This window comes from Cavia porcellus, unplaced genomic scaffold, assembly GCF_034190915.1.
Source record: "Cavia porcellus strain 051 isolate PalLab524CR breed Dunkin Hartley unplaced genomic scaffold, mCavPor4.1 scaffold_20, whole genome shotgun sequence".
Taxonomy (NCBI): Eukaryota; Metazoa; Chordata; class Mammalia; order Rodentia; family Caviidae; genus Cavia; species Cavia porcellus.
The window spans coordinates 4,034,012-4,048,318 of record NW_026947503.1 but is presented as its reverse complement, the minus strand read 5'-3'; the positions used below and the strand labels follow the sequence as shown (position 1 = coordinate 4,048,318).

General features: G+C 51.4%; 1 protein-coding gene across 4 annotated transcripts in view; it reads right to left on the bottom strand.

The window, feature by feature from the left end:
- Positions 1–2,937: 2,937 nt before the first annotated feature.
- Positions 2,938–14,307, bottom strand: part of Mbp (myelin basic protein) — a 119,329-nt gene continuing 107,959 nt past the window's right edge. For all 4 annotated transcript variants that reach the window (XM_063231414.1, XM_063231413.1, XM_063231416.1 and 1 more), the window contains 2 exons: positions 12,779–12,892; positions 2,938–4,482 (listed from right to left, as the gene is read on the bottom strand). In XM_063231414.1, the coding sequence (XP_063087484.1) occupies positions 4,438–4,482; positions 12,779–12,892 (159 nt within the window). In that variant the 3' untranslated portion in view covers positions 2,938–4,437. The remainder of the gene's footprint in view (positions 4,483–12,778; positions 12,893–14,307) is intronic.

Sequence of the window (14,307 nt, the reverse complement as noted above, 5' to 3'; positions counted from 1 at the left end):
TGTATCACCCTTCCACTTATTAGGAGGCAGTCTCCTTTAAAGAAAGGGCCCCTCCTTGTTTATCCTTCTATTAGCATTGGTTTAGGGTCATGGCCCCTATTTTATCCAACTGGTTACAATCATTAGAGTATTTACTTTGATGGTCAGTATTAGGTTTGGCCAATAGGAGCTACTTTAGGTCTGTTTTTTAGTCCTTTTGATATGGCCCCATGATTTCTGGAGCCCTTTTTACTCATTTTCTGCCATTGTAAATTGTCCTGGGATCAGCTCTTCCTTCAAGGAGCCCTGGTCTCTCTAGTGGAGTTTGGTATTTACAAACAAAAGACTGAGTAGTGGTATAGTCACTACCACCTAACAAGCAGGCAGAGCTGGGGAATATTGTGTGCGTGTGCGTGTGTGTGTGTGTGTGTGTGTGTGTATGCGTGCGCGCATGCGTGTGCACATACGTGCCCCCACTGTCTGCACATCTTTGCAGCACCTGTTTTTCTGTGTTCATCGTGGTTCACACACACAGCTCAGACACCCCAATTCATGTAGCTTCTCTCTGTGTCTGCCTTCCCTGTTCAACAGGGAGGCTCCTGCTGCCACCACCATCTCTCTGCATATGTTTAACTGCATTTCTTGGCCCACAGTATGTGCTCTTACAATATCAACCTACTACTTTTTATTTTAAGTGAAAAAGATGTATCAGGAGCATAGCTCGGTGGCACAGTGCCTGCCTGGCAAGTGAGAGTTAATGAGTTCGATCCTCAGTACCAAAAAGAAGAAGAAGAGGAGGAAGAGGAAGAAGAAGAGGAGGGGGAGAAAGGGGAAGAAGAGGAGGAGGAGGAAGAGGAAGAGGAGGAAGAGGAGGAGGAGGAGGAAGGGGAGGAGGAAGAGATGAAGAAGAAGAAGAAGAAGAAGAAGAAGAAGAAGAAGAAGAAGAAGAAGAAGCTCTTGCCCTATTTTTAAAGAACATTTTATGCTTTAGAAAGAACAAGACTGTGCTATTGTAGTACAGAAACTATTGTCAGTGAATCCTGTGTGACCGATGCTTGTCACAAAAGTACTTAGGAATGTTAGATCTATTGCTTTTCTCTAATAAAGTTTCTTAGTCTTCCCAAAAAGTAAAAGGAGAACAGTGGGGGTGAATTGTGTCCCCTAAATTTATGTTCTGCAACTCCTAAACTGACTGTATTTAGAGTCAGGGATGCTAGGAAGATCATTCAGATGAAGCAAATTCATGGGGCAGGGCCCTGATCATCAAGACGCATCATGTGAAGAAGAGACACGGCAGCTCCTCTCTTGGCCGTGTGAGGACATGGTGAAGGTGCGCAGTGCACGGACAGGTCTTGTGGGAGGCCAGCTCTGTGTTCCCTTGACCTGGAGGTCTGGCCTTGGAACTCTGGGAAGATAAAGCTGCTTGCTTTACGGCTGTTTGCAGTGTTTGGCAGCCCTGGAAGACTGACTCAACACCGAAACTCAGTGAACGGCTTAGCTCTACTTGTTGTGTCTCTGAGAGACATTTCCAGTTCCAGTGAGCTCTTTGTGGCTTCCCAAGTCACTGCACTGTGCAGTAACGCGTCTGCCTCCCACCATCTGTGCTCAGCTCTTCCACCATCCTGTCTGGCACATCCTCTCCCCTCTGCTTGGAGTCGTGCCTGGAGCCTCATGGCCCAGTCCACTGCCCACATCCAGCCTGTCCAGCAGGGCACTGGCACCCACCCTCCTCGCTCTGGGTCGAGTGGCACGAACAGAGGTGCAAGTTGACTGGAAGCACGACACCACAGCAGCTGGGAATTGGCACCCTGAGCTCGGGAGCCCTCACATACTCCTGGACTACCCACAACAGTGCTCAAGGCCCGCATTAAGAGGGGCTGCACCTGTGGGATTCCAGCAGTCTCTGTCATAAAGCTTTTCAGTCAGCTTGAAGGGGAGCTATGAACCCTCTCTAGATGTGTGTTCAGTGAGACCATAGCTCAGGCTTGCTTCCTGTTTTGCTTTGTAAAATTTAAAGTATATATTTCTGACTATTTCATTATCATGGTAAGTGCTACATTAAAATATGCCCTTGATTTACAATTTAATGCACTTCTTACATGTGTAAGATGAAATTAGACTTGTCAACTGAAAGAACAGTTTTAAAATGTGGTTATCTTTGCACAATTTCCTGAATCCCTTCCTTGGAGCAGTTTGGTAGACGGGAAGGAGGAGGAAGGGGAGGGCCCTGAGTTCGGAGTCAGTCACCTCTGGCTTGCGGTGTGAAGTGGCACAGTCCCCCACATGGGTGCATTCAGAGCCCCTGTGTTCTCTGCACTTGGGTTATGGTGCCAAAGTTGGGGTCAGTGTGCCCCAAAAAAGGAGCTCCTGCAATCCCAGTTATTCTAGAGCAGGCCTCACAAGTGAGGACAGTTTCTCAGCAGCTACCGACAATAGAACCAGTGGTTCTGTTACAAGCAACATAAAATGTAAGAGAACTTCTCAGTTTATCTGTTTGACAAAAAAGTTCTGTAGCCAAAGACAGCCATAAGCAAAAGAAAAAGAACTTGCTGCTCTCAGTGGCTCTGCCGGAGAAAGTCTCAGGGAGCCTCAGTTCACATTAACCATGTGTTTACCCTGACAAAATAGCAAATGCAAAGACAGAAACTTGTCTTCGGCTGGAGCGTAGCTCTGGGATCGAGCACTTGCCTAGCACTCATGACTCCCTGGGTAAAAAGAAGCTTGTCTTCAGATTCATAGAAAGTTCTTTTCCTTCCAAGCTGGCTGGTCAGTGCCTTGACGGTCACCTCACTCTACTCATGTATTCCTGAGTAACCCTCTGGTGACAGTGCCCCTCCGGAGCTCTGGATGCGTGACCACAGGACGCACATTAACCTTGGCTCCTGAGACATGGCTAGCACCTGACATGATCATGTTCTACAAATGAAAACACAAAATGAGACACCCAGGCAGAGAGCATTACAAGTTTATTACTTTATTTTGATATCCAAGAGCAGTATGTGGTCCCGTGGGCCCATTCCGCAGCCCCTGCTGCTTGGACACAGCCACAGGTGAGTTCACTCAGCCGACTCAGCACAGAGGGGGCGAGTGCTCATTTGAAAATTTGGAGGGTTTCCAGAATTTTGTTCCCTTCTTCTAATGTATTAATAGGTATTACTTTAAACCCACACTAAACATTTGGAATTAGAATGGGATTAAGAAGTTGCATTCTGGCGCTGTGTAGACTATTTACTCCTCATCTTCATTCTCTGAGAGAATGATGCCAGTGTGGGCGTCTCTGGCAGTTTCTGAACACGAACTAAACCAAAAGGCAAGTGTCAGTGGGTTAGTGAGAGACACGAGGAGGCAGCAGAAGTTAGAAGTTCAATTCAGAGGCTTCTTGCAGCCCTGCGTCTTTGTTAGTGATTCGAGGAGGGGTGTTCTCCAAGGTCATTCACTAAGGAAGGTCGTTTGTAGGACAGGACATTATCTTTTTACTGCTTGTTAGTGTATGCCGATGAACACTGCCATTGTGAGCTACGGATGGTGGTCACACCCAACGCCAAGACGTGACCAGATGACACCATGAGGACATCCAGAGGACTCCTGCAGTCCCATTCTGAGATGTGCCATCTCCCTGGACTCGCCGCCTGGACTCTGGTGGGGAAACGGAAATCTTGAGAGTGGCTGTTCAGGTGGCCGCTGTGCAGGGTGACAGTGCCATCCGGAAGCCACACACGCGACATCTTTAGCATCTAATCTCCCACAGTTCCCGTTCCCCTTTGGGGGCCATCGCCCAGCCCATTTGCCTCCTTTCCCTCCCTCTGCCACGCTCGAATTCAGCTGGTGGGGCGTGGGGGCAGCCAGCCTGCAGCCCCCTCTGCGCTGCCCCACACTGGACTCTCACAGCTGCCCAGCCCGCGTCCACATACCGAAAGCTCCCTCATGTCGAAGCCACTCCCTGACTGTCTAATCCTGTTAGGAAAAATAAAATGTACTCTAAGAGGTGAGAGAATGGCAGGGAAAGAAAACAAAGAAGCCTGGATCATAACAGTCGCCCCGCGTCCGTGTCCTCTGGTTCCATGGCGGTGTGTCTCAATGGCAGTGTCGGCAAAGCTTGAGGGGTGCCCGCGAGGCACAAAACAAGTCCAAGGATGGGGTGGGGAGCCGGGAGGGGCATCTGTGCACTGGGACCTGCGAAGTGGAGTGACGCGCGTGGGGCACGGTGCAGGGCGGGCCCCGAGAAGCCTCCATCTCCACCAGAATGAAACAGTCTCACCAGGTTTGTTTTCCTCTTCTCTATTGAACTTTCGGCTAAAAATTTCCAGTAAGCTGCTATGTGCCTGGCCCACTGTGTGCACAACTCAACGTGATTAGGTGACAGGTCATCTGCGCTAACTAGCTAATCAAACGGAATTAAAGTTTAAGGCAGTTATATTAAGAAGCTGAGGACAGGATCTGGAGGGACCGGGAAGGGGTTCAGCGTCTTGCCATGGGAGATCCCGAGCGGCTGTCTCTTCCTCCCTAGGAAAAGGGAGAGACAGAGTTAGGTGAGAGCTGCTGTGGCCTGTTCCCTCTGAGTGTCCTTCTGCCCACCAACATGCCCGTCTGTGGTCACCTGACCTCAAGCCCTTGGGACTCTCATTTGCACCCTGCATCACACAGAGCGATCTCTCCCCACCCCCACACTCCCCTGTAGCAAGTGCTGGCTGTGCCTGCTGTGATGACACTGCCCTTCTGTGGGTGAACGCTAGCTGGACCACTGTGCTTTGAAGGAGCACTGTATTTCTCCAGCTAGAAAGCCCAAGGGAACTGAGGGATGCTGTGAACACACACAGGAATGGTGGCATTTGCGGGGAGATTTAGTGTGATGACACACCAACTGCTTATGGGGGCAGAAAAAAAACCAGTGAGGCCATGGTTTTCCTGGCCTTCTTGTCCCTGACCTGTTTCCCCACACACTGAGACAAGTCAGTAGGACAGGACATCCACCGGTGACCAAGAGGGCCTGAGAACCACACAGTGACGTGGACTTTTGGACGATCACAGATTGAAAGTAGAAAGAGCAGGCGATCAGATGGAGTGGGAGCTCAGGTGGGCGGCAGCGGGAGGGACCCGGCGCAGGGCCTGGGTGGGAGGAGCTGTGCACTGCGCTCAGCACCACTCAGACTGGCCTGTGGGAGCTGTGCTGTGTTCTGGCTGGCTTTCTTTGCTTCCTTCCTTCCTTTCATATTCAAACTTTTTTCTCTTTTTCTTTGGCTTTTCCTTTCTTATTTCAACTGACCTATCAAAGATTTAATCTGGATAGCGAGCACCCAAGATGCAGTGGACACCAGAAATGTGCTGGGCATAGCGTCCACTGTGGTCACCCTGCCTACCTGCTTCTGTGCAGTCCAGGTAACTCGTCATGCAGGCTGAGGCCAGTTAGCAGTGAGCAGGTTTATATGTGGGCCCTCGCTCACTGGGCTTTACCCCTCCCCAGACTACACCGGGCATGCCAAAAGAGCATCTGTGTTGATTATTCATCTAAGAAAAGTCATTTTCATAGCTGAGAATTCTGTAGAAGTCAGCCTTTGAACAACCGAAGCAATCATCTAGTGACCCTCCCCCTCTCCAGGAAAGCCGTTTTCCCAGAGACAGCCACTCTGTGTGGCCAGAGACTGGGGAGCAGGGCCTTTGTCCCCCTGAGGCAGATGGATGCTGGTGAGCCTCTGCCCACACCCTAAGGGCTGGCCTATACCCTCTCCAGAAGGAGCCTGATTCTCACAATACTGCTGAAGAAAACAAGCCCAGCCGCGCTGAAAGGAGGAGGTTCCCAGCATGCAGTAAGGCGGGTAGGTACTATTTCACTCCTTGACACTTCTTTGTGGAAGGAAATGCTCGACACAGGATGTTACTTTCCATCTTTGTTCCCATAGTTTACTGGGAACCAACTAGGAGCAAAACCTAACTCACCTGTCATCTCCTGTGTACTCACAGCCACCCTTGAGCATAAGCTCTTATGCTCATTTTATAGTTGAGGAGTCAGAATGTCAGGTGTTTGAGTCATTTTCCCAAAGTCAACCAGCAGGCAAAAGAAGCAGGAGGGGAAGTAACAGAACGGTCACTTCTGTCTCTTTTTTCTCTATGTGCTTTGTGCCAGCTGACCTGGGCTTGTGAGCCCTAGGGACGGGCAAGGCTGGGCTCAGCCTGCAAACCTTGCTCCTGAAGGCAGAAAGCAAACAGGTCCCACTGAAAGCGTGCACCCACAACTTTTCCCAGGTGACCCCCACAACTGGCAGAACATTCGAGGAGGCAAATGTTCCCTTGGGAATAAAACGTGGTTCCCAAGTGACAGAAGGACCTGACGGTTCTGTCAACCCCAATCCTGATGGCAACACTGGAGGCCAAATCAGAGCCCCTGCCTGGCTGCCCACTTCTAGGAGCATAAAGGAGACCCCAAAGCAGCAGGGGGCCAAGTGACAACAAGTGCCACAGAGTTCCTGCCATCAACACTGCCGGCCCCAAACCCTGCTCGTCTCTGGGGAGATGTTTAAAATTAACTTACTGGCCTTGTCAATGCGTCCAGCCATTTGGTCACAGAAGGCTAGCTATGCACGTGGGCTTCTTGTGTAGTAAAATTAATTATAACTATAAGCATTAAAATTTATTTATATTTGCTAGTTTCCCTTGAACTACACAGAAAAATTTTAAAAATTTATGAATCTTACGGAAAAAACTTCAGAGGAAATTGTGAGCTGCATACAATGATGCTGCCTGCAGAGGACAAATGTGTGGCTCTCGGCACAGCTGTCCTATTCTGTGGACTCCCAAGCGTCTGGCAGGACTGGCGCACAGCTCTTACACATATCACCAAGGACCACATCTTCCAGGCAGAGCCTCCATCCCCTGAACCATCGTCCACTCGGCAGATCTAACACTTGCTGAGTAGCAGGGCAGGGATGAGCAGGGAGACGGGCCGGGCCAGCCTGGGAACCAGGGACAGGTGCAGCCTCTGGGCTCTCAGGCATAGATGTGGTGGCCTGGGGCACACAGGTGGGGGTTGGGGTCGGGTGCCCAGGTGGTTCAGGGCAGGTGATCTCTTGGCCAGCACTGAGGTCACTGAGAGGCACTTCTGTTCTATATCCACGTCTGAGACTGTGTATCAGGAAGTCCTCTTGCTTGCGTATTTGGGTTGACTTTATTTTCCTACCTGAACTGCCTGAGGGTATACCTGGAGTTGTGAATCCTACACTTTCCCTGACCTAAAGGAGGCAGGGGGCTCAGTTCCTTCTCATGCGCACATTTTAGGCTCTTCCTGACTGACTTTCTCTGGAAGCAGGGCCATGCTGCAGATCACCTGTGCATGGTCCGTGGTGCCTCTCAGGGCCAGGCTGAGACACAGACACACACACCACCAAGGACCCATCCCAGCTCCCAGGCAGGGAGCAGCTCCCACATGCACAGCCTGTGGGACTAGAGATCAGGTGGCCAAACTCAACAGTAAGGCCAACAGCAGGCCATGTGCCCACACTGTAAACCCTGATGTCCGGATCAGCAGTTAGGACAGCATAAGAAAGGAAGTCAGAGGCTGCCCACCAGTGATGACCTGAGGGAGGAACTGTCCACACCTCCACCTCCAGGACACCCAGGGGCTCAGTGTCACGGACAAGGGAAGAGTGCAGGCTCTGCCTTCAAGCTGATAAATCTCAGGGCGGCATGACCAACACACATACATCAGAGCCCTTTTGGGTCAAACAGAGCCACCCGCAGGAGCAGCAGACGTTCCTAGAGCAGGCCAGGCAACCCTGGGCTCCTTCCTCGCCAGTCTGACACCTGAGACCCAAAGCTGTGGAAACTCAGCTGCCCAGACAGCGGCCGCTCCTCGAGGACACAGCGTGGTGACGCTGTATGTGGAGTGTGGGTGAGGAGTGTGCGCGCTGCCGTGCGGGAGCAAGGACTTGCTCACGTCTCTGCCATCTTCACAGCCCTGTCCCTCTTCCACTCGCAGAGACTCACACAGGAATGCCACCATGTCCCCATGACAGGCAATGAGAGATCTTTCAAGATTGACCTTGTCTTGGCTGTACTGTGGCATCATGGATTTATGCTTCACTATCATAGCTGACCAGCTCGGACTGGCCAGCATCTGTCTTCCTCCTGTGTGTCTTTGAATCGAGGAGGAATCTGGCTCTGAGAGCCTCCTAAGTGATTATGGTAGTGATTGTTTCATACCAGCAGCTGCCCTGCTCTGTTCACGAGGACACAAAAATGGCAGCTTGGCTGTCATAACAGCAGGTCAGGCAGGGACGTCCACTCAAACTGGCCATTCGGTGACAGCAGCTGCCATCAGTGCTGGGATGGGAGGATGGAAGGATCTCCCTCAGGGCCCTAAACCAGGGTGGGCAGCTGTCTGCTGTGAGAGGCGGCGATTTATCTCACTCAGCACCCTGAAAAGTGCATGTGTCCACCGCCAAACCCCATAGTGCAGAGCTGTGTGAATCCCAAGGCCTCTTCCTTCACATCCAGCCCAGAGAATCCCAGATCCAGTCACCACTTTCCCTAGTCCCTGCCAGAGACACACGATTGGGACTTCAACGTTAACACGCAGGTCACACCTGTCATTTGGCCCCTGCAACCACTTGATGCCAGATTCAGGGACTGAGTCCAGATTGGACTTCCCAGGTCACTGTCCCCTCCCAGTCTAGCTTGTCACCACTCCTCCTCCTCCTATTCTGCTCCTTCTGCCCAGAACACTTTTTTTTACCTGTGCCAGGTTGACTCCTCCTGTCCTTCAAGTCTTTGCAAAGCGTCACCTGCTGTTCAGGCTACTCCGTCTGGTGTTGTCACCACTGTGCATGACAATTCCTCATACCCTTTTCTCCCACAGAGTTGGGCTCACTTGGTACGCCTTGCCCTTCTAGAATCCAAGCCCTGCTGCAGGGTGTCCCTTCTGTCTGTGCTGCCCTCTCGGGTGTCTGGGTACCCAACCATGCAGTGCGTGGTTTGAGACCATCCCCTGCTCGCCAGGTGCATGCCCAGCCAGAACTGCATCCCTATGCCAGGTGGGGCTGCTCCTGGCCAGTATGCACCCACTCTCCTGGTCGCAGAGGTCACATGGACCCCTCCAGAGACCCCTTCTTCTGGACCACCTTAAGAGGTCCCTTTCTCCAGGCTTGATGCCTCTGGTCTGAGCAGCTGAGACAGTGTTTACAAAAACACTCTTAAGTGCAGACCTGTGACCTTCCTGTGTCAGCAGCCCAGGAGACTCTTGCCTGGACATTCCTGTCACCTCCGCAGCCATGAAAGGTCTCAAATGAGCAGCAGCAAGGCGGGCCCTCTATACAAGGAGTAACTTAGAATTAAACTATGGGCAACGTGGACAGACAGTGAGGCCCTCTGTCAGTACAGGGTCTGGATGTGGCCGGGCCAAGGCCCTGACGGTGTCTGTGGAAGGTGAGCGGAGACTGAACCCGGTATTGGTAGGCCAGGTCTCACTGCTGCCCTGACCCCAGCTTCTCAGAGTTGGGGGACTTTGGCCTTGCCCAAGGGATACTGGAGAGCCCTGTCCTAAGAGGGCAGCCCCTGTCCTGGTTCCAGTACGTTAGCCCCAGGGACATGGAGTTCCTTCTATGCAGAAGGCAGATTTCCTTCTGGGGAGCTTAGGGTTGGGCTCAGAATAAAAGCTGGGTGGAGATGTCCCTCAGCCTCAGACTCCCTGGGGAAGAGGCTCATGAGACAAAGAAAAGTGGGGCGCAGAGTACTCCCCTGAGCTCCAGATGCCCTTTGGGCTCATGCTGAGGCTCCTGTGCCCTGTCCTGGATGGGGCCATGCCCACTGCACTGCCATGTCACTGCATTCTGCTTCACAATGATTTTGTACGGTAAGCTGATATATCTACTCTGTGGATGAAGAAACTGAGTCTCAGAGATCTCAGGGACTGGGGCCACTGGCGAATGATCCCTGGGTGTGGTCACAGGATCTGTGGAGCCTATGGGCCCCCACTTCCTGGGCTCCCTGACTTCCACACCAGTGACTTCAGGGCTCTCTTCTCCTCTGTGTGTGCCTGACTCCGACTCCTGCTCCTCTCTTCAGGGGCCTGCTCGGGGGTGAAGATCAGCCCCCCACCTGACATCCAGGTCCAGGGGGCTGGAACGCGCTGCGTGTTACACTCACAGCACCCCTCACGGACAGGTGATGCAAAGGGAGCCACGTGGCTCCCTTCTGAAATACTGACAAAGGGAAAAACATGTGAGCATGCTAGACTGACTACATAATGAAACAGGCACTCACTAAGTGACCAGAGAGGCCACGGAGGCTCAGAAAACATGCCAAACACAAGCATGCAGCACACTCTCTCCAGCAAGAAGAAAGAAACAGAGTGACTACAGCAGCCGAGAGAGACACATGCCCAAACCGAAGCACAAAGAGACCCGAAGACACGAAAACTACAGCGGCACGTGTGAGAGGAGACGGCGTGACCGGAGAGAAAGGCAGTCAACATGCAAAACAGCATTTGGGAAGAGCTACGGCTGCTGCGGAATCTGGAGGCGAGATCCAAGCCAAGACCCAGCAGGGGGATACAACAAGCATAACAGGCTGTACATCAAAAGGAGACCCCGTGGTGCCCCGATGGCGGAGACGACTGAGCACCACGTGGCAGGACGAAGGACGAACTCAAGGCTGCGTCAACGTGGATGGAGGGACAAAAACCAGAAAGCAGCAGGCATGAGAGGAGAGTAGGTGCTGAGGAGACAAACGCCGGGGAGAAACAAAACCGGCCCTGAACGTGAAGGGTGAAGTTAGGACAACCCAAAAATACACAGCCAAAAACATGCAAAAAGGGTTCTGCCATCACTGCATCACTGGGGGACTGCAACTACAAGCCAAAGTCAGGTGACGGCAACAGACAGAGACAAAACAAACACACCACGTACAGGTGATTTAGAGACAGCTCGGTGTAACACTGACGGCGCTGTAGGGCATGCAAACTTCCTGTGCAAAAAGACTACAGAGCTGAATCACACCCCACGACAGACATGGAGCAGCGGCCCGGCTGTAAGAGAAAACAGCAACAGCTGAGCAGCGGATGAAAGCTAAAGGTGGGCACGGAAAGGCTGGCGGGAAACCAGAGGGTGACAAGGACCAGTGAGACACAGAGGCTGAAGCTCCGAGCAGAAGGGGCACAGCGGAAGAGCTTGACTCAGGTTGAAGCCAGAGAGAAAAACCAAAGGATGGAGACTGTATTAGATAAGCCGCCAGAGATGGGAGAAAGAAAAAAAGATTTCAACAAATTGAAGAGGCCTTGACTCAGGCCCAGCCTTAGTACTGCCAAACATAACCAAGCGTTCCCTCCTTAAGTCTGTAAGTTTAAAAATGGCCCTAGGTCACGGGGTCCTGACACTGTCCAATGACACACCTACCAAACAGACTCTGTAGCCCTAGAACAGACTGTGCGTTAGGGTGCTTGCTGCCACCTCGTAGTTGATGCAGAAGGCTAGTAAGCTGACTCTGGAACAACAACTAACCATCCGAGTACCACGCTCAGTTATAATCCAAAGGGTGTCCGGAGAGGACACCACTGGGTGTCAGAGCTGAAGGTGCCTCGGTTTCAGGCGTTCTTATGTGACAATCCTCGCATAACTCTAGAGATAATATGCACTCTTAACCTGGCTACTTGGCTGCCAGTCAAACCAGGAGTCCCCCTTAATGACTATGACTGTGCTAAAAGGCGTCCAACAACCAGGACACACAAAGGTGACCGAGCCTCCACCGACTAGAATGTCAGCCCAGACAACAAAAGTAACAGCCTCGACAAGGACTCTTTTGCTGACAGAAGACAAAAAGACTAATGTCTGTATGACTCCAGATAGAAAAAAGAGGGCTCCTGATGGCTGGGGGAAAAGGATGAAAAATTTTACAGCTTCTAGATGTTCTGTGGGCCCCAAGGAAAGTGACCACATGACAGGGCAATAGAAGCCAGAGAAAAACCAAAAGACAGACAGGGAAATAAAGTGGGTTACTGATGCCCCCAAAGAGGGGTCCCTAGTTATGCCACTCATCCTGGAGCCTCCCTCCCTGAGCCCCAAATTACTCTCAAATAAAAAATTCTGGTTTACCTGAGAAACTAAAAAATATCCAAAGGGGGGATTACAAAAGTCTGATGGGAGCCTAGCCATCCCAAAGTGTCAGGCCCCGGGTCCGTCAAATAAGTCATCAGGTGCCACATGGGAAAGACAGCACTAAAAACATTCTAGGTCAGGATTTCTATATGCTGCAACTCATTACGGTTGCTCAGTTTGAGCATTTTGTCCTCACAGGATTCATAAAGCTCAGTCTCCTTTCAAGGCTAAGTTATTAATGGCTTTGCTCGGCTTCTGTACCCCCACTTTCCCTCCCCCGCCAAGTCTCTAAAACCAGCCCCTCAGCCAAATGCGGGAAATTAGAACCTTCCCTTTGTTCTAACACCCAGCACTCTGGATACGAGTTCAGCTGGGTTAATGTGCATCTAAAATCCTGGAAATAAATCTTCCTTCTCCTCATCGGTCTCTCTGATCTCACGGATTCTGCAATATTTCAAGTTTACCTCCCAGGAAGTCCCAGGACAGGGACAGAGAGTGCACTAAGTCACTCTCTGGGCGGTGAGCCGGAGGTGGCAGTGACGCTTAGCTGGAGATTCTGGAATCTGCCTTTCTACAGAGCCTTTTTCAAACTTAGCAACTGTGCTGGGACACAGTTCATCCTGGAGACCCTCACAGGGTACAGTAAACACCGCATGTATTGAGCCCCATCTCCCTGCGGAGGCCCCCCAGTGTTGCCCCAGGAAGGAAGGATACGTTACCAGTTTAAAGATTTTGGAAAGCGTGCCCTGGGCATCATGGGCCCCCTTGAATCCCTTGGATTTGTAGTCAGCTCTGCCTCCATAGCCAAATCCTGGTTTCTGCCCCTCGGCTCCCTGCAAGAAAAGACTAGAATTCAGTATCCACTTAGGGCTGCCACCAGAGAAGGACCAGGTGGCTTCGGTGAGTTATTCCGGAGCCACAGGCCAGATAACAAGCGGGGAGACAGGAGAGGGCCCCTTGGTGTTTGGTGAGGTGTCACTTAGAGGGAGGTTTCTAGCATGGGCTGGAGCTATGCTGTGTAGACAAGTAGACAGTTTTACTGACTCTAAGTGGGGTTTCAGCACCCCCTTTCTACCTGGGTGAGTTTGGGCAGGTGCTGGAAACTTCTAAGATTGTTTCCTTACTTATGCCAGGGGCTAGTACTGGTCCTTTCTTTCCTGGGGTGTGGCGAGAACGGTAAGTCTTAGTGGAGATGCTACCCCAAGAGCACAGCTGCACACCCTCCACTCCGAGCTCACAGTGTTGAGGGACGCCTGCCTGGAGGAACAATCGTCCCACTTGGACCTCCTGCAGCTCCCCTCCCATTTCAGGGAAGGGATGAAAGTATGTCCTAGTGGGATGTAGCAGTGGCAAGTGATTTCTCAGATATGCAGACCTTTGTGTTCCAGGGTCAATTTATTTTCCAATACATGTTGTTTTCAAACATGTATTGTACTGTAAGTATGAACTTGGTGCCAATCTGTGGGGCAAGGACTTTTGCCTAGGTGCTGCATACAGGGCCATGCCAGCTACTTCTACAATTTCTGTTTCATTCAGCTAAGTTTGGGGAGAGAGAGACAGAGGCCACTCGGAGCCCAGGCAGCTAGTGTCGTGTGAACATTTGCTCTCTAGGGGTAAGGGTCAGAGGACACTTGGCAAAGAAGCTCTAAACACTGCATACTAGAGACGAGCCAGCACGACCCAGGCCTCCTCGGTAGCCCTCCGTGGCTGTGCAGCCTTGGTGATGGCACACGGGGAACTGGAGGACAGTTAGGGAGAGTGCACCAGACACACGGATGGTACATGGCTGAGCCCCCGACTCCCAGGCACATGCTAAGTCCACTGTCTCATTTTGCTGGTTTTCTCCAAAAATAAAGAGCTTCTGGGCATTCAGTTTAGAGATCTGTATTCAGAGTAATAATTTGCTTGATTTTTCCTCTTTGAAATTCTTGGTCACTTTTATCTTTGGGCAACCTAGAATTTTACCAGGAAACATACAACACAGTTTAGAAAAAGCAGATGAGGCTGTCAGAAACGCCGCACAACGAGGAGGTCCTCAGTGCTGGAAACCAGACAAGGTAATGGGACATGGGGAGGAGCGAGCTTTGGAAAAAGAACTTTAACAAACACGGTGAGAACAAAAAAGAGAATGCAGGGTCTTTCTTGTCAGCCAAAGGGCTCAAGGGACCTACAAATAACTAGGAAAAGGCAGACTTCTCACAGCATCCACATCACCCCACTTTCAGGGATGATTTCGCACAATGCCCCC